The sequence below is a fragment of the Aethalodelphis obliquidens genome, unplaced genomic scaffold (assembly GCF_003676395.1).
Source record: "Aethalodelphis obliquidens isolate GAN/ISIS:26980383/991018 unplaced genomic scaffold, ASM367639v1 scaffold9, whole genome shotgun sequence".
NCBI classification, from domain to species: Eukaryota; Metazoa; Chordata; class Mammalia; order Artiodactyla; family Delphinidae; genus Aethalodelphis; species Aethalodelphis obliquidens.
In genome coordinates this window covers 10,325,415-10,352,813 of record NW_020837953.1, presented here as the reverse complement: position 1 = coordinate 10,352,813, position 27,399 = coordinate 10,325,415, and the positions used below count along the sequence as shown (strand labels likewise).

At 36.9% G+C, this 27,399-nt stretch overlaps 1 protein-coding gene across 3 annotated transcripts in view; it reads right to left on the bottom strand.

The window, feature by feature from the left end:
• EPS15 (epidermal growth factor receptor pathway substrate 15) overlaps nucleotides 1–27,399 on the bottom strand; it is a 160,537-nt gene that overhangs the window by 18,746 nt on the left and 114,392 nt on the right. For 2 of the 3 annotated variants that reach the window (XM_027108579.1, XM_027108580.1), the window contains 5 exons: nucleotides 25,690–25,806; nucleotides 25,373–25,463; nucleotides 23,045–23,080; nucleotides 21,866–22,002; nucleotides 17,470–17,539 (listed from right to left, as the gene is read on the bottom strand). In XM_027108579.1, coding sequence (XP_026964380.1) covers nucleotides 17,470–17,539; nucleotides 21,866–22,002; nucleotides 23,045–23,080; nucleotides 25,373–25,463; nucleotides 25,690–25,806 — 451 coding nt within the window. Of the gene's footprint in view, nucleotides 1–5,120; nucleotides 5,181–17,469; nucleotides 17,540–21,865; nucleotides 22,003–23,044; nucleotides 23,081–25,372; nucleotides 25,464–25,689; nucleotides 25,807–27,399 lie in introns of all 3 variants that reach the window. The other variant, XM_027108578.1, reaches the window with a different exon arrangement.

Here is a 27,399-nt window from a genome sequence, read left to right as displayed (position 1 = left end):
AAAGACAATTCTGGCAGTCATGCAAGACCAGCAGGTAAAGAGACTGGAGGCGACTTGATATCATAGTCCAGGTAAAACATGATGAGGACCCAAACAAAGCTGAGTATAATGAGGAACAGACAATCAGAGTCCAATTGCGGGTAAAAGAACAAGACTTGGCAATTTATGGGAGATGAGGAATGATAGAGAAAAAGTCTAGGATGATTGGCTGAGGGCCAATAATAGTGTCATTAGTACATAAAGTAGAATGTAGAAGGAGGTAAAGCTTGGCTCTTTGTTATTGTTTATACTATACTTTGAAGGAGAGACTAATTGGAAAAGGTGATTATTAACTTTAAGCATTGTTGAGCTTGACACCTAAGGAGAAATATCCAGCAGGCAACTTGAAAGTACTGGAAGTTCAGGAGAGAGTTCAGGCATAGAGGACACTAGGAGTCATCAGGAAACAGGATGTAGTTGAAGGCACAGAACCAGACAACACCACCACAGGAAGTGTGTATTAAGAGAAGAGCAGAAGCACCAGCCTAAATATGGGACTAAAAAGATAGCCTCGCTCTTCAGTTTTTTCTCCAGAACACTGAGATTATTTCTCTTGCTCTTGTTCTGAATAAAAGGAGACATCTGTCCCAGATACCTCCTGGGAGCAAACTGGCCTGAGGGAACAGAGACCAGCGCAGTATAGGGCAACAGGAAAATGTTTTAGAATATATTAGATCAGCAGTTCTCAAAGTGTGGTCCAAGCACTCCAAAAGTCCCCCAAGGCCCCTTAAGGGAGGTCTGTAAGGTCAAAACTACTTTCAGAATATGAAGATGTTATTTATCTTTCTCACTGTATTATCTGCAACAATGTTGCAAAACCAGTGGTGGGTTAAAAAAAAAAGTGGTGGGTGCTTTAGTGGGAATCAAGGCAGCAGCACCAAACTGTACTGGCTGGTAGCAACTGTACTGTTCACCCTCACAAACTCGCAGGGGGATAAAAAGGCCAGTTGCACTTATGAACATCTGTCCTTGATGAATCAATAAAAACTATTGATTTAAAATAAATGGTGACCCTTAGGTTCTTTTAAAAACTATGGAAGACAAAATTAGAAATACACACAAAGCACTTCTGCTGAGTACCAAAGTATAATCAGTTATGAGGAGGAAAAGCACTCATATGATGGTCTGAGAAACAAGGTGAACCAGCTGCTTTTTTCACGGAACACCATTTTTACTTGCAAGAAGTGACAGATAACAATGGTTATTCAGATTTAGGTATTGGGCAACACTTCTTCCTAAATAAAGTGTATCTGTCACTTTAAGGAAAACAACTGAAACTATTTGTTGCAGATGATGAAAATTGAAGCTTTCAAGTAAAAACTGGAACCTTGGAAAGTATTATCTGCCTTGTAAGCTTAACATTATACCAATACTTAAAAGACACTCATGAGATGGATGGTGATATCAATAAAGATGATTTAAGAAACTATTTATAATGAAATGTGTCAACATTTGGAAGACATGCATAACTCAGTGAACCAATTCCAAATGATCAATGCATGTTACAAAATCATATATGGATAAAAAGTTCATTCAATGTGGAAGAAAAACTAATGGAGTTTAACAGAGCATGAAAAGTTCATTGATAACAGTTTCATATTCCATATTGTAACTAACTTTGAACTTCCTTCTCATTGCGGTGTCTTCTCTTGTTGTGGAGCATGGGCCCTAGGCACTTGCGCTTCAGTAGTTGTGGCTCGTGGGCTCTAGAGTGCAGGTTCAGTAGTTGTGGCACACGGGCTTAGATGCTCCGCGGCATGTGGGCTTGAACCTGTGTCCCCTGCATTGGCAGGTGGATTCGTAACAACTGCGCCACCAGGGAAGCCCTTTAAATTCATTTTTAAGTTCAAATTTATAACATTTATTTATCACAGCAACAATGAAGCAATTTTGATTAACACAAATGTTTAAAGTCAGGGATCAAACTTATTTCTGTACTTGGTTTTGGTTGCTTTATTTGAAAAACATAATTCATCCAAGAAAGTAGCTATAATATACACTTTTGAACAACAGTCTCGTAATCCCAGGGTGGTTTAAATAAATGTTTACTCAGAGGTTTGCACAAAAACCACTTAACTTGATAGTTCTTTAAAGCACCAGTGCATTCCAATATGTTAAAATCTGGTTTGTAACAGATATGAATGCATATACCTAATTAACTTGCAGTTTTTAAAAATTCAAAGATACTTAAAAAATAATGAAACTAGATTCTACCAATTCCCTGAAGACTTCTCTGGAAGCTGGTTTCATGGAAAATAATGTGAAAACTCTGGTCCATAGCATGTCTAAGGTTCCTTCTGCTCTAACAAAGGCAGTAATGTAAGTTTGAGAGAGAAAAAAATCTGTGGCATCACCCTATGCCAATTTTTGTATTGTCAGAACTGGATGAGAAGATATAAGGCAGAGGCATGGTAACAAAGTGATTAACAGCATGAGCTCTGAAATAAGACATGGATTAGAAACTGAGCATTGCTACAGTTATTGTGATCTTGGGCAAACTGCTTGGTCAGAGTCTCATTTTCCTCATTATTAAAGTGAGAAAGAAAATAGCACCTGTCTCATATAACCATTTTAAAGATTAAATGAGAAAAATGCAAAAACAAAGTTTGGATGACCTTGTATATAGCTTTGAAAACAAAAGAAGAAAGAGAAAGAACGTTCAGACCTCTGATATTTCTGAGTCTGTGGAAAGTCTGTATAACTCAGCCCCAGACACCACTAGCACGAAGCCCATTCAATTCTAAAGAGTTTTAGTTCTAAGATCCTCATTCAAATCACGATGTCAGTTAGATCACTGGTAAGGAAGCTACAGGCTCTCATTCTGTATGTAAAGATGGTTCAACATAGGAAATCAACTAATGTAATACATCACATTAACAGAATGAAGGGAAAAAAAAGCCATGTGATCATCTCAATTGATGCAGAAAAAGCAATTGACAAAATTCAAAATCCTTTCATGATAAAACATTGAGCAAACTAGGAAAAGAAGAAAACTACTTCAACATAATAAAGACCATATATGAAAAGCCAACACTGAACATCATACCAATGGTGAGAGATTGAAAGCTTTTTTTCTAAAATTTTTAACAAGACAAGGATGCTCATCTTCACCACTTCTTTTCAACATAGAAATCCTAGCCAGAGCAATTAGGCAAGGGGGAAAAAAAAGGCATCCAAACTGGAAAGGAAGAAGTAAAATTATCTCTGTTTGCAGACAACATGATCTTACATGCAGAAAATCCTAAAGATTCTACAAACAAACAAACAAACAAAAAACGTGTTTAGAATAAATGACTTGAACAAGGTAGCAGGATACAAAATCAATGAACAAAAAATCAATAGCATTTCCATACACTGATAATCCGAACAATCTGTAAAGGAAATTAAGAAAACAATGTCATTTACAATAGCATCTAAAAGAATAAAATACTTAGGAATTAGCCAAGGAGGACACGTATACTGACAACTATAAAACATTCTGGGGCTTCCCTGGTGGTGCAGTGGTTGAAAGTCCGCCTGCTGATGCAGGGGACACGGGTTCGTGCCCCGGTCCAGGAAGATCCCACATGCCGGGGAGAGGCTGGGCCCGTGAGCCATGGCCACTGAGCCTGCGCGTCCGGAGCCTGTGCTCCGCAATGGGAGGGCCGCAACAGTGAGAGGCCTACATACCGCCAAAAAAAAAAAAAAAAAAAAAGCATTCTGAAAGAATGTAGATACAGATAAATGGAAAAACGGCCCACATTCATGGATTGGAAGACTTCATATTGTTAAGACATTAATACTATCCAAAGCAATCCATAGAATTCAATGTAATCACTGTGAAAATCCCTATGACATTTGTTTGCAGAAATAGAAAATTCATCCTCAAATTCATATGGAATCTCAGGGAACCCTGAATAGCAAAAACATTCTTGAAGAAGAATAACAAAGTTACAGGTCTCAAACTTTCTGATTTCAAAACTTATTACAAAGCTATCATAATCAAAACAGTACTAGCCTTAAGACATTTAGGTCAATGGAACAGAACAGAGAGCCCAGAAATAAACCCCTGTATGTACAGTCAAATGATTTTCTACAAATATGTCAAGACCACTCAGTGGGGAAAGGACAAGTGGTGTTGGGAACACTGGATATCCACATGAAAAAGAATGAAGTAAAACTAACTCAAAATGGATCAAAGACCTAAATGTAAGATCTAAAACTAAAAACTCTTAGAAGAAAACTTAAGTGAAAGTTTCACAACATTGGATTTAGCAATACTTTCTTGGATAGGACACTAAAAGCATAGGCAACAAAAGAAAAAGTAGATAAACTGGACTACATCATAATTAAAAAGTTTTGTGAACCAACAGACAGTATCAACAGAATGAAAAGGCAACCTATGATATGGGAGAAAATATTTGCAAATCATATGTCTCCTAAGGGGTTGATACCCAGAGTATATAAAGAACTCCTACAATGCAACAACAAAAAAACAAACAACTGATTTTTAAAAATGTGCCAAGTACCTGAACAGACATTTCTTCAAAGATATACAAGTGGCCAATATGCACACAAAAGGATCAAAATCACTAATCATTAGGGAAATGCAAATCAAATTAATGAGCTGCCACTTCACACCCATTAAAACAGCTATTATCAAAAAACCAGAAAGTAGTTAGTGTTGGCAAGAATGTAAAGAACTTGGAACCCTTGTGCACCACTGATGGGAATGTAAAATAGTAAGGCATGGAAAACAGTACAGTGGCTTCTCAAAAAATCAAAAATAGAATTACCATATGATCTAGCAATTCTTGGTATATACCCAAAAGAACTAAAACCAGGGACTTGAATAGGTATTTGTACACTCATATGAATAGGAGCATTATTCACAATAGTCAAAATGTGGAAGCAACCCAAGTGTCTATTGATGGATGAATAGACAAACAAAACATGGTATATTCATACAACAGAATATTATTCAGTCTTAAAAACGAAGGAAATTCTGGTACATGTTACAACATGGATGAACCTTGAGGAAATTATGCCAAGTGAAATAAGCCCAATACACAAAAAGACAAATACTATATGATTCCACTTACGTGAGGTACCTAGAGTAGTCAAATTCATAAACACAGTAAGCAAATGGTGGTTGCCAGGGCCTGGTGGGAAGGGGAAATGGGGAGTTCTTGTTTAACTGGTACAGAGTTTCAGTTTTAGAAGATGAAAAAAGTTCTAGAGATAGATGAATGTAATGGTTGCACAACAATGTGAAGGTACTTAATACCACTAACTGTATACTTAAAAATGTTTAAAATGGTAAATTTTATGTCATGTATATTTTACCACAATGTTAAAAAAAAACCCCACTTATCAGAAAAAATAAACAACGTGTCCCTCCCCCTACAAAGATTCTCATCCACTGAGCTCCTTTTACATGCTCTGTGAGGACAGTAATTGATTCACCCATTCATTAAGTAATACTATGTACCCAGGTATGGTTTAAAGTTCTTGGGATACATCAGTGAATAAAAAGTTAAGTTCCTGTGGACCTCAAAATCTAGTGGGAGGAGGAGGAGGAGACAGATAAGAGAAAAACAAAGTAATTTATATAGTACGCTGGAAAGTAATAAGCCAAAATAAAATAAGAAAGAGTAGGGAACGATACGGTGTGAGTGCTGGGCTAGATGAGAAGGTGACATTTTGGCAAAGATTTGTTAGAGGTTATGGAGATCATCATGTGGCTATATGAAGAAAAATCATCCTAGGAATGGGGAACAGCAAAGGGCCTAAGGTTCATGAGCCTGTTTTTTGAGCAATAGTAAGAAGGTCACTGTGGCTGGAGCAGAGCGAGTAAAGGGAATAATGATGAGATATTATTAGAAAGGTTTAGGCCATTGTAAAGTTTTTATTGTACATAATTTGAAGGTAGAACCTGACAGGAAGTCAAGAAGACTTCCTGATTTAGAGACAGAGTAAGAGGAAAAAAAGAACCAAGGATGATTCTAAGGCTTTAGGTCTTAGCAGTGTTAAAGATGAAATTACCATTAATTAAGATGGGGAAAGGTTCAAGAGAAGCAGGTTTGGGGAGGAAGATTAGGTGTCTGGTGTTAGACATGTTGTGTTAGATATATCTATGAGCTATTTGAGTGGAGATATGGATAGTAGTTGGATATATGAGTCTAGAGTTCAGGGGAAAAATGTGGCTAGAGTTAAAAATCAGCATATAGAGAGTATGTAAAACCATGACACTAGATGAGATCCCCAAGGAGTAGAGACAGAGAAGAAAAGAAGTCCAGAGCCTGACACCTAGAGCAACATAACATAAAGAAGTTGGGGAAAAGAGGAAGAATCAGCAAAGGAGACAGAAGGAATGACCAAAGAGGCTGGTGGAACACCAGAGACAACATCTGAATGTGAGTCAATCTGTTACTACTTCTTTAACCTTGTGAACTGGCTTCATCTCTCCATTTCTTGATTTTCCTTGTCTGTACAATAAACATAATACCAGTTTTCTCAGGTAGTTGCTGTGAGAATTAAACGAGACCAAATACAGGAAAATGGTTAGCACATGGAGTGCCAGAACTAAGTAAGTGCTCAATAAATGGTATCTTTTCCTATGATGATAAACAACAACAAACCTTAGCCCCCTTCCAGGCTATTATAGTCCTTTACTCTACCACTTTACAGGAAACAAGCTAGGAACTGGAACTGAAAGATGAGACCAACAAAGGCAATAGAAACCTACAGTGAGATGGCAATCGACCATTTCAGCCTTAACCTATTCCTCTATCTATAAATAAGCTTTATCAAAATGTCTGTTTTTCTTTGAACATGTCCTATATGTCCTACCTCCATTCCTTGCTCATGTTACTCTCTTCGCTTTCTTTACTACTCTCCATATCTACTTATGTAGCCCATTCTTTCAAGGTAAACCACAAAGGCCACCTTCTGCTCTGAAAACATTTATGACTTGCCCTAAATGGAGGCAATCTCCCTTTCCTTTAAATTTTTGCAGCTTTAATGAATTCTCATGGCACTTACCATTCTTTCCTGTGGGCAATCAAGAGTTAATTAAAATGTATTAACCTCTCATTTTATTCTCTTCGGTTATACTTTCTAATCATATAACATCCCTAGCAAGATATTAATTCAGCATTTCAATAATGAGAATCTAAAAGAGCACATGTATTTTAAAAAGATATAATTTAATAACTTTTATTACAATAAGTCTTTTAGAAATCTTATTTGCTGTCACTCTAAATTTTGGTTGAAATCAAAACCCAGCACTACATTAAATCTTATTTTCTACATATCTGCTTTTTTACATTCCTTCTTCTAGCTGCTCCTGTTGGAAGTTAATTTTCAAGCTGAAAACAAATAATTCACACTGTTAAATCTCATCTTGTTACAATTTGCACAAGAAATCCAAACTGTGAAGGCATTTCTACTTATCTTTCTTTACACTCATAATACTCAATTTGTCACAATCAGCAAATTTCTGTACTGAATAACTCACTCTATTTTCATCTGGAAAAATAAGCCATTATTTTTGAAGTATTTACATGTTTGAGTCTATTTCCCCCTAATTCCCTGCTCTCCTACCCAACAGCTGGTCTATTTTATTTCCAAATGAACAGTGAGAAAGAAACAGTTACTTAGTTGAAAAAGCTTTTAAACTCTTTCATATTTAGGTTTGAACCTTGGTTTTACCTGGTTCAAATCTAGTAAACTGTAAATCTTGATCAAGTTACTTAATGTTCTGGTCTTCAGTTTCCTGATTTTTAAAATGGGAATATTATTTAAAAGGTTACTAAAAGGATAAATGGATAGGAGACCTTCAAGATGGCGGAGGAGTAAGACGTGGAGATCACCTTCCTCCCCACGAATACATCAGAAATACATCTAAATGTGGAACAACTCCTACAGAACACCCACTGAACGCCGGTAGAAGACTTCAGACTTCCCAAAAGACAAGAAACTCCCCACATACCTAGGTAGGGCAAAAGAAAGAAGAAGAAACACAGACAAAAGAATAGGGATGGGACCTGCACCTCTGTGAGGGAGCTGTGAAGGAGGAAAAGTTTCCACACACTAGGAAGCCCCTTCAATGGCAGAGATGGGGGGTGGTCGGGGGCGAAGCTTCGGAGCCATGGAGGAGAGCGCAGCAACAGGGGTGCAGAGGGCAAAGCGGAGAGATTCCCGCACAGAGGATCGGTGCCAACCAACACTCACCAGCCTGAGAGGCTTGTCTGCTCACCCACCAGGACGGGTGGGGGCTGGGAGCTGAGGCTCGGGCTTCAGGGGTCAGATCCCAGGGAGAGAACTGGGGTTGGCTGCGTGAACACACCTGAAGGGGGCTAGTGTGCCACAGCTAGCCAGGAGGGAGTCCAGGAAAAAGTCTGGATCTGCCTAAGAGGCAAGAGACCATTGTTGTGGGGTGCTGGAGGAGAGGGGATGCAGAGCACCACCTAAACAAACTCCAGAGACGGGCACTAGCTGCATCTATCAGCACGGACCCAAGAGACAGGCATGAGATGCTAAGGCTGCTGCTGCCGACACCAAGAAGCCTGTGTGCAAGCACAGGTCACTATCCACACCTACCCTCCCAGGAGCCTGTGCAGCCCACCACTGCAGGGTCCCATGATCCAGGGACAACTTCCCCGGGAGAACACACAGCATGCCTCAGGCTGTTGCAATGTCACTCCCACCTCTGCCGCTGCAGGCTCGCCCTGCATTCCGTACCCCTCCCTCCCTGCCCCACCCCGGCCTGAGTGAGCCTGAGCCCCCTAATTAGCTGCTACTTTAACCCCGTCCTGTCTGAGCAAAGAATAGACGCCCTCAGGTGACCTACACGCAGAGGCCGGGCCAAATCCAAAGCTGAACCCCAGGAGCTGTGAGAACAAAGAAATGAAAGGGAAATCTCTCCCAGCAGCTCCAGGAGCAGCAAATTAAATCTCCACGATCACCTTGATGTACCCTGCATCTCTGGAATACCTGAACAGACAACGAATAATCCCAAAATTGAGGCAGTGGTCTTTGGGAGCAACTGTAGACTTGGGGTTTGCTTTCTGCATCTAATTTGTTTTTGGTTTTATATTTACCTTACTTTAGTATTTAGAGTTTATTATTGGTAGATTTGTTGATTGATTTGGTTGCTCTCTTCCTTTATTTCTTTTTATATATATAAATATATATATATTTTTCCTTTTTCTCTTTCTGTGAGTGTGTATGTGTATGCTTCTTTGTGTGATTTTGTTTGCATACATTTGCTATTACCATTTGTCCTAGGGTTCTGTCTGATTTCTGTTTGTTTGTTTGTTTTTTTAGTATAGTTTTTAGCACTGGTTATCATTGGTGGATTTGTTTTTTGGTTTGGTGGCTCTCTTCCTTCTTTTTTTAAATTACTTTTTAATTTTTTTATTACTAATAATTTTTTATTTTAATAACTTTATTTTATTTTTCTTTCTTTGGTTCTTTTTTTCCTCCCTTTTCTTCTGAGCCATGTGGCTAACAGGATCTTGGTGCTCCGGCCGGGCGTCAGACCTGTACCTCTGAGATGGGAGAGCCGAGTTCAGGACATTGGTCCACCAGACTCCTCCTGGCTCCACATAATATAAAACAGCGAAAGCTCTCCCAGAGATCTCCATCTCAACGGTAAGACCCAACTCCACTCAACAACCAGCAAGCTACAGTGCTGGACACCACATGCCAAACAACTAGCAAGACAGGAACACAACCCCACCCACTAGCAGAGAGGCTGCCTAAAATCATAATAAGGCCACAGACACCCCAAAACACACCACCAGACGTGGACCTGCCCACCAGAAAGACAAGATCCAGCCTCATCCACCAGAACACAGGCACCAGTCCCCTCCACCAGGAAGCCTACATAACCCACTGAACCAACTTTAGCCACTGGGGACAGACACCAAAAACAATGGAAACTACAAACGTGCAGCCTGTGAAAAGGAGACCCCAAACACAGTAAGTTAAGCAAAATGAGAAGACAGAGAAATACACAGCAGATGAAGGAGGAAGGTAAAAACCCACCAGACCAAACAAATGAAGAGCAAATAGGCAGTCTACCTGAAAAAGAATTCAGAGTAATGATAGTAAAGATGATCCAAAATGTTGGACACAGAATGGAGAAAATACAAGAAACATTTAACAAGGACCTAGAAGAACTAAAGGGCAAAGAAACAATGATGAACCACACAATAAATGAAATAAAAAATTCTCTAGAAGGAATCAATAGCAGAATAACTGAGGCAGAAGACTGGATAAGTGACCTGGAAGATAAAATAGTGGAAGTAACTACCACAGAGCAGAATAAAGAAAAAAGAATGAAAAGAATTGAGGACAGTCTCAGAGACTTCTGGGACAACATTAACTGCACCAATGTTCGAATTATAGGGGTCACAGAAGAAGAAGAGAAAAAGAAAGGGACTGAGAAAATATTTGAAGAGATTATAGTTGAAAACTTCCCTAATATGGGAAAGGCAATAGTCAATCAAGTCCAGGAAGTGCAGAGAGTCCCACACAGGATTAAATGCAGGAGAAACATGCCAAGTCACATATTAATCAAACTATCAAAAATTAAATACAAAGAAAAAATATTAAAAGCAGCAAGGGAAAAGCAACAAATAACACACAAGGGAATCCCCATCAGGTTAACGGCTGATCTTTCAGCAGAAACTCTGCAAGCCAGAAGGGAGTGGCAGGACATATTTAAAGTGATGAAAGGGAAAAACCTAAAACCAAGATTACTCTACCCAGCAAGGATCTCATTCAGATTCAACCGAGCAATAAAACCTTTACAGACAAGCAAAAGCTAAGAGAATTCAGAACCACCAAACCAGCTTTACAACAAATGCTAAAGGAACTTCTCTAGACAGGAAACAAAAGAGAAGGAAAAGACATACAATAACAAACCCAAACCAATTAAGAAAATGGGAATAGGAACATACATATCCATAACTACCTTAAATGTAAATGGATTAAATGCTCCAACCAAAAGAAACAGACTGGCTCAATGGATACAAAAACAAGATCCATATATATGCTGTCTACAAGGGACACAGTACAGACTGAAAATGAGGGGATGTAAAAAGATATCCCATGCAAATGGAAATCACAAGAAAGCTGTAGTAGCAATTCTTATATCAGACAAAATAGACTTTAAATAAAGACCAGTAAAACAGACAAAGGAGGACACTACATAATGACCAAGTGATCAATCCAAGAAGAAGATATAACAATTGTAAATACTTATGCACCCAACATAGGAGCACCACAATACATAAGGCAAATGCTAACAGACATAAAAGGGGAAATTGACAGTAACACAATCATAGCAGGGGACTTTTAACACCCTACTTTCACCAATGGACAGATCATCCGAAATGAAAATAAATAAGGAAACACAAGTTTTAAGTGATACATTAAACAAGATGGACTTAATTGATATTTATAGGACATTCTATCCAAAAACAACAGAATAAACCTTCTCAAGTGCTCATGGAACATTCTCCAGGATAGATCATATCTTGGGTCACAAATCAAGCCTTGATAAATTTAAGAAAACTGAAGTCGTATCAAGTATCTTTTCTGACCACAACGCTATGAGAGTAGATATCAATTACAGGAAAAAATCTGTAAAAAATACAAACACATGGAGGCTAAACAATACACTACTACATAACCAAGAGATCACTGAAGAAATCAAAGAGGAAATCAAAAAGTACCGACAAACAAATGACAATGAAAACACGACGACCCAAAACCTATGGGATGCAGCAAAAGCAGTTCTACGAGGGAGGTTTATAGCAGTACAATCCTACCTCAAGAAAAAAGAAACATCTCAAATAAACAACCTAATCTTACACCTAAAGCAATTAGCGAAAGAAGAACACAAAACCCCCAAAGTTAGCAGAAGGAAAGAAATCATAAAGATCAGATCAGAAATAAATGAAAAAGAAATGAAGGAAACAATAGCAATGATCAATAAAACTAAAAGCAGGTTCTTTGAGAAGATAAACAAAATTGATAAACCATTAGCCAGACTCATCAAGAAAAAAAGGGAGAAGACTCAAATCAACAGAGTTGGAAATGAAAAAGGAGAAGTAACAACTGACGCTGCAGAAATACAAAGGATCATGAGAGATTACTACAAGCAACTCTATGCCAATAAATTGGACAACGTGGAAGAAATGGACAAATTCTTAGAAAAGCACAACCTTCCGAGACTGAACCAGGAAGAAATAGAAAATATAAACAGGCCAATCACAAGCACTGAAATTGAGACTGTGATTAAAAATCTTCCAACAGACAAAAGCCCAGGACCAGATGGCTTCACAGGCTAATTCCATCAAACATTTAGAGAAGAGGTAACACCTATCCTTCTCAAACTCTTCCAAAATATGGAAGAGGAACACTCCCAAACTCATCCTACGAGGCCACCATCACTGTGATACCAAAACCAGACAAAGATGTCACAAAGAAGGAAAATTACAGGCCAATGTCACTGATGAACATAGATTCAAAAATTCTCAACAAAATACTAGCAAACAGAATCCAAAAACACATTAAAAGGATCATACACCATGATCAAGTGGGGTTTATCACAGGAATGCAAGGATTCTTCAGTATATGCAAATCAATCAATGTGATAAACCATATTAGCAAATTGAAGGAGAAATACCATATGATCATCTCAATACATGCAGAAAAAGCTTTTGACAAAAATCAACACCCATTTATGATAAAAACCCTCCAGAAAGTAGGCATAGAGGGAATTTACCTCAACATCATAAAGGCCATATATGACAAACCCACAGACAACACCTTTCTCAATGGTGAAAAACTGAAAGCATTTCCTCTAAGATCAGGAACAAGACAAGGTTGTCCACTCTCAGACTATTATTCAACATAGTTTTGGGAGTTTTAGCCACGGCAATCAGAGAAGGAAAAGAAATAAAAGGAATCCAAATCAGAAATGCAGGTGTAAGGCTGTCACTGTTTGCAGATGACATGATACTATACATAGAGAATCCTAAAGAAGTTACGAGAAAACTACTAGAGCTAATCACTGAATGTGGTAAAGTAGCAGGATACAAAATTAATGCACAGAAATCTCTTGCATTCCTATACACTAATGAAGAAAAATCTGAAAGTGAAATCAAGAAAACACTCCCATTTACCATTGCAACAAAAAGAATAAAATATCTAGGAATAAACCTACCTAAGGAGACAAAAGACCTGTATGCAGAAAATTATAAGACACTGATGAAAGAAATTAAAGATGATACAAATAGATGGAGAGATATACCATATCCTTGGATTGGAAGAATCAACATTGTGAAAATGACTCTACTACCCAAAGCAATCTATAGATTCAATGCAATCCCTATCAAACTACCACTGGCATTTTTAACAGAACTAGAAGAAAAAATTTCATAATTTGTATGGAAACACAAAAGACCCCGAATAGCCAAAGCAATTTTAAGAACGAAAAACGGAGCTGGAGGAATCAGGCTCCCTGACTTCAGACTATACTACAAAGCTACAGTAATCAAGACAGTATGGTACTGGCACAAAAACAGAAAGATAGATCAATGGAACAGGACAGAAAGCCCAGAGATAAACCCACGCACATATGGACACCTTATCTTTGATAAAGGAGGCAGGAATGTACAGTGGAGAAAGGACAGCCTCTTCAATAAGTGGTGCTGGGAAAACTGGACAGGTACATGTAAAAAAAAGTATGAGATTAGATCACTCCCTAACACCATACACAAAAATAAGCTCAAAATGGATTAAAGACGTAAATGTAAGGCCAGAAACTATCAAACTCTTAGAGGAAAACATAGGCAGAACACTCTATGACATAAATCACAGCAAGATCCTTTTTGACCCACCTCCTAGAGAAATGGAAATAAAAACGAAAATAAACAAATGGAACCTAATGAAACTTCAAAGCTTTTGCACAGCAAAGGAAACCATAAACAAGACCAAAAGACAACCCTCAGAATGGGAGAAAATATTTGCAAATGAAGCAACTGACAAAGGATTAATCTCCAACATTTACAAGCAGCTCATGCAACTCAATAACAAAAAAACAAACAACCCAATCCAAAAATGGGCAGAAGACCTAATAGACATTTCTCCAAAGAAGATATACAGACTGCCAACAAACACATGAAAGAATGCTCAACATCATTAATCATTAGAGAAATGCAAATCAGAACTACAATGAGATATCATCTCACACCAGTCTGAATGGCTATCATCAAAAAATCTAGAAACAATAAATGCTGGAGAGTGTGTGGAGAAAAGGGAACACTCTTGCACTGCTGGTGGGAATGTGAATTGGTTCAGCCACTATGGAGAACAATATGGAGGTTCCTTAAAAAACTACAAATAGAACTACCATATGACCCAGCAATCCCACTACTGGGCATATACCCTGAGAAAACCAAAATTCATAAAGAGTCATGTACCAAAATGTTCATTGCAGCTCTATTTACAATAGCCCGGAGATGGAAACAACCTAAGTGCCCATCATCGGATGAATGGATAAAGAAGATGTGGCACATATATACAATGGAATATTACTCAGCCATAAAAAGAAACGAAATTGAGTTATTTGTAGTGAGGTGGGTAGACCTAGAGTCTGTCATACTGAGTGAAGTAAGTCAGAAAGAAAAAGACAAATACCATATGCTAACACATATATATGGAATTTAAGAAAAAAAAACGTCATGAAGAACCTAGGGGTAAGACAGGAATAAAGACACAGACCTACTGGAGAACGGACTTGAGGATATGGGGAGGGGGAAGGGTGTGCTGTGACAGGGCAAGAGATAGGCATGGACATATATACACTAACAAACGTAAGGTAGATAGCTAGCGGGAAGCAGCCGCATAGCACAGGGATATCGGCTCGGTGCTTTGTGACCGCCTGGAGGGGTGGGATAGGGAAGGGGGTAGGGAGGGAGACGCAAGAGGGAAGAGATATGGGAAAATATGATATGTATAACTGATTCACTTTGTTATACAGCAGAAACTAACACACCATTGTAAAGCAATTATACCCCAATAAAGACGTTTAAAAAAAAAAAGAAATTAAAGATGATACAAACAGATGGAGAGAGAATACCATGTTCTTGGATTGGAAAAATCAACATTGTGAAAATAACTGTACTGTCCAAAGCAATCTACAGATGCGGTGCAATCCCTATCAAACTACCGATGGCATTTTTCACAGAACTAGAACAAAAAATTTCACAATTTGTATGGAAACACAAAAGACCCCAAATAGCGAAAGCAATCTTGAGAAAGAAAAATGGAGCTGGAGGAATCAGACTCCCGGACTTCAGACTATACTATAAAGCTACAGTAATCAAGACAGTAGGGTACTGGCACAAAAAGAGAAATATAGATCAATGGAACAGGATAGAAAGCCCAGAGATAAACCTATGCACATATGGTCACCTTATTTTTGATAAAGGAGGCAAGAATATACAATGGAGAAAAGACAGCCTCTTTGATAAGTGGTGCTGGGAAAACTGGACAGCTACATGTAAAAGAATGAAATTAGAACATTCCCTAACACCATACACAAAAATAAACTCAAAATACATCAACAACCTAAATGTAAGTCCAGACACTATAAAACTCTTAGAGGAAAACATAGAACACTCTGTGACATAAATCACAGCAAGATCGTTTTTGACCCACCTCCTAGAGCAATGGAAATAAAAACAAATATAAACAAATGGGACCTAATGAAACTTCAAAGCTTTTGCACAGCAAAGAAAACCATAAACAAGATGAAAAAACAACCTTCAGAACGGGAGAAAATGTTTGCAAACGAATCAATGGACAAAGGATTAATCTTCAAAGTATACAAGGAGCTCATGCAGCTCAATATCAAAAGAACAACCAACTCAATCCAAAAATGTGCAGAAGATCTAAATAGACATTTCTCCAAAGAAGATATACAGGTCACCAGCAAACACATGAAAGGATGCTTAACATCAGTAATCATCAGAAAAATGCAAATCAAAATTGCAATGAGGTATCACCTCACACCAGTCAGAATGGCCATCATCAAAAAATCTACAAACAATAAATGCTGGAGAGGGTGTGGAGAAAAGGGCACCGTCCTGCACTGTTGGTGGGAATGTAAATTGATACAGCCACTATGGAGAACAGTACGGAGGTTCCTTAAAAAACTAAAAATAGAACCACCATACAACCCAGCAATCCCACTACTGGGCATATACCCTGAGACAACCATAATTCAAAAAGAGTCATGTACCACAATGTTCACTGCAGCTCTGTTTACAATAGCCAGGACACGGAAGCAACCTAAGTGTCCATTGATAGATGAATGGATAAAGAAGGTGTGGCACATATATACAATGGAATATTATTCAGCCATGGAAAGCAATGAAATTGAGTTATTTGTAGTGAGGTGGAGGGACCTAGAGTCTGTCATACAGAGTGAAGTAAGTCAGAAAGAGAAAGACAAATACCGTATGCTAACACATATATATGGAATCTAGAAAAAAAAAAGGTCCTGAAAAACCTAGGGGGAGGACAGGAGTAAACATACAGACATAGAGAATGGACTTCAGGATACGGGGAGGGGGAAGAGTAAGCTGGGACAAAGTGAGAGAAGTAGAACTGACATATATACACTACCAAATGTAAAACAGATAGCTAGTGGAAAGCAGTCACATAGCACAGGGAGATCAGCTCGGCGCTTTGTGGCCACCTAGAGGGGTGGGATAGGGTGGGCGGGAGGGAGATCCACGAGGGAGAAGATATGGGGATATATGTATATGTATAGCTGCTTCACTTTGTTATACAGCAGAAACTAACACACTATTGTAAAGCAATTACACTCCAATAAAGATGTTAATAAATAAATATACAAGTAAAAAAAAAAGAAAAAAGAAGGATAAATGGAAAATTAGATTCCATAAATAAAGCATGAAAACTGCGTACCAGAATAACATTTAGTTCTTCTCTGTCTTATTAACAGGACCTATGCACTATAGTAAAGCTAATAGCAGTACCTATGGGAAGCCACTAATTTTTAAATTTAGGTCAAGATCCATAAGAATGAATGCTGAGTTTGAAACTGCCAAGCAACGCTGCCTTTTATAAAGCAAAAAGGGTTTTTATTGGTTTTACTGACATTGGCTAGAGTACATATTAAGCTGTTTAATAAGAACAATAAATGAGATAAAAAATGATAAGTAGAAAGTGATACAAAAACACCATTCTTATTATTGGTAGAATGCAACAGGATATAGCTATGCGATCATTTTAACGCCATAAATAAGTAAACAGGATGAATATATTTGGACACGAAAAGAAAGATGCTTAAAGAGAGGGTGGTGTTTACTGTTGAAAGACACTGATAAATCATCTCCTTACCCAAATCGCTGGCTGCAACCACAGCCGTCCCACCAGGAGCAAAAGGATCATTGTGCTCTAATGTTTCCACCTAAACAAATTACACAAGTCATGACTCAGAGAGGCAACATTTTAGAGCTGAAACCACACTGCCACACCAAAGAAAATATTCTTTACAAACTCTAAATCAATTAGGAGCAAATGTTTACCCCTACTGATTTGCAAACTTATTAAACTGAAATGATACATATCATTTTCTAATCTTTTACTGTGAAACATAACATACATTCAGAAAAATATATGGAACATTATGTACAGTTTAATAAATAAGTATCAAGTGAACACCTATGCAATCACCTCCCAGGAAACTGCTAACATCTCAAAAGTCTTCATGTGTCCCACTCCAATCACAATCCCATCCCCAATAATACAGAGACTTCTCATAGGCCCTTTACTCACCTTCCTCTAATGTTAATGTGTGAAAGAGAAAGAGAGGGGGAGGCAGAGAGAGAGAACTTGAGCGAGGAAGAGTGCTTTCTGCTAAAAAAATTCAGCAGCTTTCAATAATAAGCCATGTAAAAATCTGGATCAAATGGCAAGGGTGAGAGGCTACAAAGAGTGAGGACTTCACCAGAAGCCAGTGATTCTAAGTATTGAACTGTCTTCCTACTTTACTTTGTTTTTAAATCATAGTCAAACAAAATATATATTTAAGAAGATAACCGAACTAACTTTCTGGCATCAGGCTCTTTTTAAGAGGCCAGCCAAAAGCCTTGGCATACAGTTAGATAAAAGGGGCATGAAAAGAGTTTTGGAATATTTATCTCCTACTCTGACTCATGACTAGCAATGTCATCTGTATTACAGGATCTATTTCTAATCATCAAGAAATTGGGTATTAACAATTGAATGTCAAAGGATATTGGAGGGCTCAAGTGAAACATGTATTTGAAAAGACAGAAGCAATGCTAACTGGGACTTAGAGTATATTCTCGTTTTATAAAACAGGACCCATTAAAACAAAACTACTAGCAGAAAGAAGTAAATACTAGTGATGTTTTCAAAACTGAAAATGATAGTACTTATTTTATCTGATGCTTATCTTAACTTACATTTTTATTAAATGAACATACTACCTTATACTCTGATTATCTGCTGAATGAATAAATAGCATTCAAGGGGGAAAAATATCAAGTTGGTCTGTATAGCAAGTAACTCTCCATGGTTCCTAATATAATAGTTAAAATGCCAGTGTGAGAGACAGTCACAGACATGATAACTAAAGTCACCAACTATTACTGCTTCTTCTCTAAACTGAGAGAAGGAAAAACTAACAGCCCTGATTTTTAACAATAGCTTGCAGATTTTATGTACCGTCACAGAGAGAAATAGAAAAAGTATGCCTACCTGTGCGTCAGGTTTTATTTCTATTCCTTTATCATACACTGTGCAACCAACCTAAAAGGCCGCTGGGACAGCAAGGGGAACAGGATGGACTGTGCAGCCCATGAGGGAATAAGTGGCCACAAAATTCTTTATGTTATGTTCAGTTTGATAATTAGGCAATTTAGTACACAAAAGTAATTTTCATAACTAAAATACAGACGGTATAATTTTATAGAATTAATGTTCCAAAATCCTCCTACAAATTCACCTAATTTATCACTGAAATTCTCTCTTCTGCATCAGCCATCAACTCCCTCATTTCACAGTATGACTTAGCACGTACACAGTAGCTACCATACACTAGCTAGAATAGTAGGAAATGGCACTTGTTTTTTTGGTTTGGTTTTTAAAATTATGTCCTTCTGAGAACAGAGACCATCCTTGAAGGAATAGGAAAGATTTGTGGGGAGAGACTCATGTCTGGAGGCATTAATAGAGGCCCATTTGAAAAGAAGGAAGATGACAAAAAACAGGGGTTTGTAGCTAGGAAGAAATGAGTTTAAATTTTAGACTATAGTGGTGAAGACCTTAGATTTTGGTCAGATAGACCACGGTCTGAATTTAGTTGTATCACTTACTAACTTACACTTAACCTCTCATTTATTGATCTTTATCTTTAAAATGAGGATGAAACATGAACCTCATAAGATTACTGTGATGCTTAAATGAGGTAACACATGAAAAGAATTTAGCACCATGCCTGGAGCATAGAAGAGATTAGATAAAAGTAACTATTGTTATATTGCCAATTTGGTGTTTAGTTTAGTTTTGAATGGAGAAATTAAGAGCTGTCAGCAAGGGCATTTTTGCTTTCAAAACCTGGGGAGAAAAGGGAAAAAGTAAGTAGAATGAATGGTAGAAAAGTTTCACCAGGGAAGAGGAACAAAAGAAACTTGTTTATTTTTATTTGTTTTTGTTTGTTTTTGCGGTATGCGGGCCTCTCACTGTTGTGGCCTCTCCCATTGTGGAGCACAGGCTCTGGACGCGCAGGCTCAGCGGCCATGGCTCACGGGCCCAGCCGCTCTGCGGCATGTGGGATCTTCCCGGACCGGGCACCAACCCGTGTCCCCTGCATCGGCAGGCGGACTCTCAACCACTGCGCCACCAGGGAAGCCCAAAACTTGTTTATTTTTAAATGAGGAAGAGCTGCTTTGGCTTTCTTGCTCTTTAAACAATAAGAGTGGATAATGAGAGGCTAAAATAAGGTGAGAGGAAAAGAATTCAGGTTGCAGCCAATTTGAGAAAAATTTGGCAAATGGGCCCACACTGCAAACTAAGTGTTGTAGGAAAACAGAGTATCCAGTAGCCTGTGGAAACCACAAATATTTAGTTACAGAGGCATTTGCTTAGTTTTACATCAGTGGAAAAAACCAGCTGCTGGCCAAGTAGCTGAATATAGTACTGAATACTGTATTAGAATACAGTAAGGAAGTAATTCAAGAACACCAAAGTCTATTATCTTTAAAAGAATCAATTACTCTTTTAAGGAAGTTTTCTTAATCTAAGAGTATTAAAAGACAAAATTTTTGCTTCACATGCCTGTCAATCAACTGTTCCTTTCTAGGTCTGGTTTACTTATAGATGTGAAATATCCTGCCTCAAAAAATAAGCCTTCAAATAAAAAATTTAAAACAAACCAAACAAACACGAAAAAAAGCAATTAAAAAGCCCTCCAAAACCATTCATGATTATTGAAATTGGGTGATAGATACATGGAAGTTAAAATATTTCATTATGTTACTCTATTTTGCATGTGTTTAAATATCCATAACATAAAGGTTTTGTTCTCAAAGCCTCCAGATGATAAAGCACTTAGTTGTCTGAACTTAGTTAATTTTTCTGAGTCCCGGTGTCCTTATTATTAAAATAGGGACACCAACACCTACTTTGCAAGATTGATGTGAAGATTAGAAATTATGACTGTGAAGCACACAGAAGTACCGGGATCGTAGTTCATGGTTATTAAATAGTAATTGTTGTTCTATGTATATGTTATCAAGAGAGTCTGACATTTAGTGGGAATTTATACTTCTTTACAAGAATAACACTCCAGATATGTCTATAAAATAACAGAAATGATTTTATTTTTTAAAAAAATCAATGCTGTTCCTTTTAAATTGATTTCATTATTTCAATAATGCATACCAAACATTTTTTAAAAGCTTTACTGAACACTGGCTTATGGATTCTTAATCATTTATTTTTAATATCCCCAATGGGATAAAATTTGGTCCTTTGAAGGGTGGACTTGATATTTGGATGACATGAGTTATTCTAGTCAATTCCAATGGGTGATCAAGGTGTGAAATACCAGTCTGAACCAAAAACTAGATGGGTTCGATGAGGCTGAAATTTTTATATGGTCCATCAGAAGTAATCTACAAGAGGATTCTTTCATCACTGTGTATTTCAAGAAACTCCTTTGCAGACAGAATCCAAAAGATCCACTGTATACCCATTCTCTTAAAGACAAAATATACTTGGCCAATTAGTTCTTCACTTGTAACGTATATGCCTGATGTGGAAGGAATAAGATTTACCAGGAAGGTGTCTGATTCTCATTCCCAGGAGTTAGTGCCAGTTTGGCAAATAATTTTCTTGTCTAGAGTACTGAATTATTTATATCCTTCAGATTTGAAAGATGACTCAAATAGTGTATGACTTTATAGGTAAATTGTTTTTATCATTTTTTTTCTACATTCGTCTCTTTCCCTACTTCTTCTCTGACCATTAAACCGAAGTTAACATATATTTATTGACCACTTAACCACAGTACAGGCAAGGCATGTGTGCTAAATGTTTTATAAGATATAGTTCCTACCCTCAAGGAATTTACTATCTAGCAATGATTAATAGTCTTGTTATTTCACTAGTTTTCTACTCAATAAACTGTCTGCTCTTAAAAAAGAAAAAGAGAAACTCTTTCAGAACATCTGTTATCCATTCAACATTTTTTAACCCTCCTACTTACCAACGTATTACTGCTATTGCTGGCTGCACTGAAAGGGTCAGTACTTGAAGTGGCAAAAGGATCAGTAGAAGATTGCTTGAAGAAACAGTCAGATGCAAATGGATCTGAACCTTTGAAAGGATCACCTCCAAATGGATCTAAGAAAATACAACACAAATATGAGAGATTACAAAATTATTACTCTAAATTTCCTGTCACCAAAGGCAGGATAACTGACTTAATTAAAAGGCATTTTGAACTCCTGTAGAATCTAAGTTAGGTACTTTATATTTTGACTACTTATTTGGTCAGAAAAAAAGTACAAGCAGTTGCATCTAGTTAAATAGCTTTAATTAACATTCTTTCCTACATGTTCATCATTCATTCAAAGCAAATCAGTAATTCCAACACTTACTACACAAATGTCGCCTATATGCTAGGATTAAATAATTCCTCTAAACTGGTGATTTTAATTTTGGGGGTGGGGACAGAATCACAGTTTCCTTTGTGGTTTTGATAAAAGACAAGAGTCTTTCACCTAATAAACTTATTTTTTAATTAGCATATAATATCAAGTGATCCCATTTTGAGACCCTTATTCTATGCTATCATAACTAAAGAAACAACAAAAACTTCTAAATGTATTTCTCCCTCTGAGCTCAAGGGTAACAGCCAATAGTTTGGAACAGGTTTGGGAAGCATAACTAAATGGTACACAAGATTTGCTTTATTCTAATGCAAAAATCCCAGAGAAACAATATCTTAAAAAGCTTAACACTCAGTAATTCTTTAAGATCTTTACTCTTCCCCCATTCATTCAAATAGGCTTTAATCTTAGGAAAACAAAAGTTCTAAACCCTGTAGGAATGTAGATCATTTTGTTTATTTAATCCTTGCCAAATACGGAGAAATCAGTGTAAATACTATTAAAAGCATCAAAGTACAAGCACTAATATCTTTTTTTATAAAGTACAGCTAACAGTTTATTAAGCAAATTCACAAGTATCTACCACTTTTTCTCTGAAAATGCCAGGCACATACAACATCTTAGTGAGGGCTTGGGTCAATTTTAAAACTGAATAAAAAGGAAGTCCATTTCCTATAACTACCCAACTGTGAGATCTCATTCCTAAATATACATAAGCTTATAATTAAGTAGAATCAAATTAAAGCTAAGAAGGACCTCAATAATATACTAACCCATTTTCCCAAAAGGATCATCCTTGAAAGGATCATCTGTGATAAAATAAATAAGCAGAAATCAAAATCACAATATTCACTGTTGTGGCACCATTACTTAAAGGGTAACTTTAAAACAAAAGCAAAGTTTCTTAAAGCAAAGTTTGTTTCATTAACTCTACCTCAAAGTAGATAAAACAATGAATGCCATCCACCTTTAGGAAATATTTTTTAAAAGTAATAAGTAAGGGCAGAACATCAATACACCTCATAAAAGAGACAAATCTGAATTGAGTCAACTATACTTACCTCTTGACCACAAGGTCAGGTTACAGATGGAGGGGAAAAGACAGGCATGACAGCAAGAATTTTACTAACAAAATCTCTACTTTTCAATGGATTACTGGATAGGTATTACCATCAACACTTTAGAAACAAAGACACTAAGTTTCACTGAGGTAAAAAAAAAAAAAAGTGCTTATAGAATTGAAGAGTCTAGAAATAAATCCTTACACATTTATTGTCATTTGATTTTTGACAAGAGTTCCAAGACAACTCAATGGGGTTAAAGAATTGTCTTTTCAACAAATGGTGCTGGGACACTGAATATCCACATGCAAAAGAATATAGTTGGACCCCTATCTCATACCATATACAAAATTAACTCAAAATGGATCAAATACCTAAATATAACAGCTAAAATTAATAAAGCTCTTAGCAGAAAAAGTAAATCTTCATGACTTTGGACCTTAGATATGAAATCAAAAGCACGAGTGAAAAAAATTTTTTAAATAGGTAAGTTAGACTTCATCAAAATTAAGACAACACTGAACACAAGAAAATAGTTGCAAAGCATATGCGTGATAAGGGATTTATATTCAGAATATGTAAAGAACTCTTACAAATCAACAATAAAAAGACAAACAACCCAATTTAAAAAAGGGCAAATGATCTGAATAAATGTTTCTCCAAAGAAGATATATGGATGGTCAATAACCACAAAGAAAGATGTTCAACAATGTTACTCATTAAGGAAATAAAAATCAAACCCAAATAAGATACCATTTCACACTCACTACAATGGCTATAATCAAAAGGATAGACAGTGACAAGTGTTGACAAAGATATGGAGAAACTGCAACCCACATACAATACTGGTGGGAATATATAATGGTACAGACACTTTGGAAAACAGTTTGGCAGTTCCTCAAATGATTAAATAGAGTACTATGATCTGATATATACCCCGGAGAAATGTAAACATATATCCACACAAAAACTTGTATATAAATGTTCAAGATAGCATTATTCAAAAGAGTCAAAAAAGTGGAAACAACCCAAATGTCCATCAACCAATGAATAAGTAAAACGTGGTATATCCATCCAATGTAATAATATTCATCGATAAAAAGAAATGAGATATTGAACCATACTACAACATGAGTAACCCTTGAAAATATTAGGCTAAATGAAAGAAGCCAGACATAAACATGTATTGTGTAATTCCATAAATATGCACATCTACAGAGACAGAAAGTAGATTAGTGGTTGCCTAGAGCTGGGGATAGGGGAATGGGAAGTGACTTATAATGGGTATGGAGTTGCTCCATGGGGTGATAAAAAATGTTCCAAAATTAGATTTTAGTGAGGATTATACAACTCTGTGAATGTACTCAAACAATTTAATTGTATACTTTAAATGCTCAATTTACATATCTTTTATCACTTTATCAATAAGGAAGTTTTTTTAAAAAGAGTTCTAATTTCTAGGCTTATTTCTGCCATGACTCTAAACAAATTATTCCATTTATGTACCTCAGTTTCCCATCTTTAAAACTGACCTATCAGTTTCACAAGGTAAGTTTGGAAATAAGTAAAAAGCAAAAAGAACTTTGAAACAAATGGTATTTAACGTAGTTTACAATGACATCAGACATTTTAATTTATTAAACTCATATTTCTTCAATAAGACTGTAGGCACCTTAAGGGCAGTGATCGGGCTACTAACTACTACAATTTCCACTCTTTTAAAAGCATGATGTTGGCACTTTTGGTAATTAATTGCCGGTTGACTTAAGAGTGCCCAATCTCCTCTCTTTCTTTGGGCTCCTATTCTGAAGAAGAAACATACTCTTAATTAGGGGTCCCTGAGACATAAGCAAAGGCTTAGTTCCAGGACTTAGTTGCCTGAAGGGGACAAATACTAAAATCTGACTATATAAAACCTCACTCTCCCTTTTACTTTTGTTATAACGAGTAGGCTCTCAAAACTGAAGCCCAAATTCCTATACAGCTTATGTATTAAAACCCTTTTTGGTAAATCTGTAATATAAATACAAGAGTACTTACTGCCAACAAAAGGATCAGACTGGAAAAAATCCAAGTTTGAATCTGCAACTGGATTTGTCAGTGAACTTGATTCTACATTAAATGGATCTTCCTAAAAATAATTTTAAATTAAAAAAAAAGTTTTAGAAACCAATGTTTTAAAAGGTAACATTTAAAAATAAAATAACATGTTTGAAAAATCAACTGATGGTAACATAAATATTTTTGTGGTCATAAAGTCCACTTAACACATTTTTCTCTTTCCTTAGACTAAAATAGTGTACAGCCCATCTTGAGAAGACAGTGATAAAAACATTTAATTATAAAATTATTTTTACCTCTTTTGAATGTCTGTCACTATTAAATTCAGGACAAACTTTTTCCTTAACAACTGTAGTCACCACTTCGTTTTCATCAGTCACACCAGAAGGCGGTATTTCAGGACTACTTCTTGCCTACAAAATATTAATTCTTCATAGACTTACAATGTATTTTCTACTTGGCAGGAGAAACTGACAAAGAATAGTCAAAAATTACTAAAAAATTTTAAAAGACAAGCAGAACATATTCAGTGAATGACTTCTCCCGTTATCTTTCTTAAGAAAATGGTATTACCAAGCATCATAGCCACTCAAGGCCAGAAAACTTCAGATCTTTCTTAACTACTTCCCTTTGGTCATCCCCCAACTATATTCCAAGTCTTGCTGAGTCTACCTCCTATCTCTTTCTTAAATCCTTCCTTTCTTCTCCATCCTCACTGTCACTATCATTCATTTACAGTATCATCATTTCTGGTCCGTGTTACTGTAGTAATAACCTTCCAACTGCCTTCTGCCTCCAATATGTGTCCTTCCCATCTACCTTCTTATGGTAGCTAAAGCAATAGATATAAAATGTGAATCTGATCATGACTCTCTGGTTAAAAGTCCTTCAATGGCTTCCCGTTGTTTTCTGGATCTAAATTTCTGATCTAAGAAGTGCAAAGGGCAATCTCCATTTCAAACCACCCTATGTCTTTGAAGGATAACCTCGTAATCTCCATTCTGTGCTTAAAAAAAAAATTGTATAATATATCCAAGACTGCACTGTCGAAATAATATTAAGTCTGTTAATTTTACATCCTTAATATCTCTCAAATTTGTATTCTTCTCATCATCATCCCTCCTGTTACTGGTTAAGTCTAGGTTAAAACAATTCTCAAACAGACCATTCCAACAGTCTCTTACCATACGGCTGTGTCCAGTCCTACTCTTCAATCTATTATCCACTTTTTTTTTTTTTTTTTTTTGGCTGCACCTCATGGCTTATAGGATCTTAGTTCCCTGACCTGGACTTGAACCTGGGCCACGGCAGTGAAAGCGCCAAGTCCTAACCACTGGACCAACAGGGAATTCCCTATCCACATTTTTTAAAAGGTAAACTCAATCCTGTCGCTTCTTGCTTAAAAATTCTTCAATAGCTACTCACTGTAGTAAGATGAATTCCCCAATGCTTCAAGATGAATCCAAATTTCTTACTCTCTGGTCCTTTCTGACCTACAAGTGGTCATTTTTATCTAGGTACACATTATAATCACCCATGGAATTTGTTTTTAAAATATATGTACCTGGCTTCAACCCAGAAACTCTAGTTCAACAAGTTTGAAGTGGGGCACAGACATCTCTATCTTGATAAAAAGTACAGAGGTAATGCAGGTAACCCCCTAGGAGAGAGCCTCATCTCCTACCAATACATTCCCCACCATCACAAAATATCCTCCAAAAACTTCTCATGATCCTGTGCAGCATGTTTTCTCCCATTTCATACCTATGCTAATGCTGTTTCCTCTGCTAGGAATGTACTACCTTCTCTGTTGCTTAACCCCTTCTCACTTCAATGGCCACTTGTAAAGCTTCCCTATGACATCTTCTCTGAGCCTCCTCCAAGCTGTCCTACCTGAATATCCTATGCTTACTTTAACACAGCCTTTTAACACAGTGTTACATGACTAGACTGTGTGCAGCTTGAAGACGGGGTTAAAGGTCTTTTGTCTCTGTAGCTCTCATACA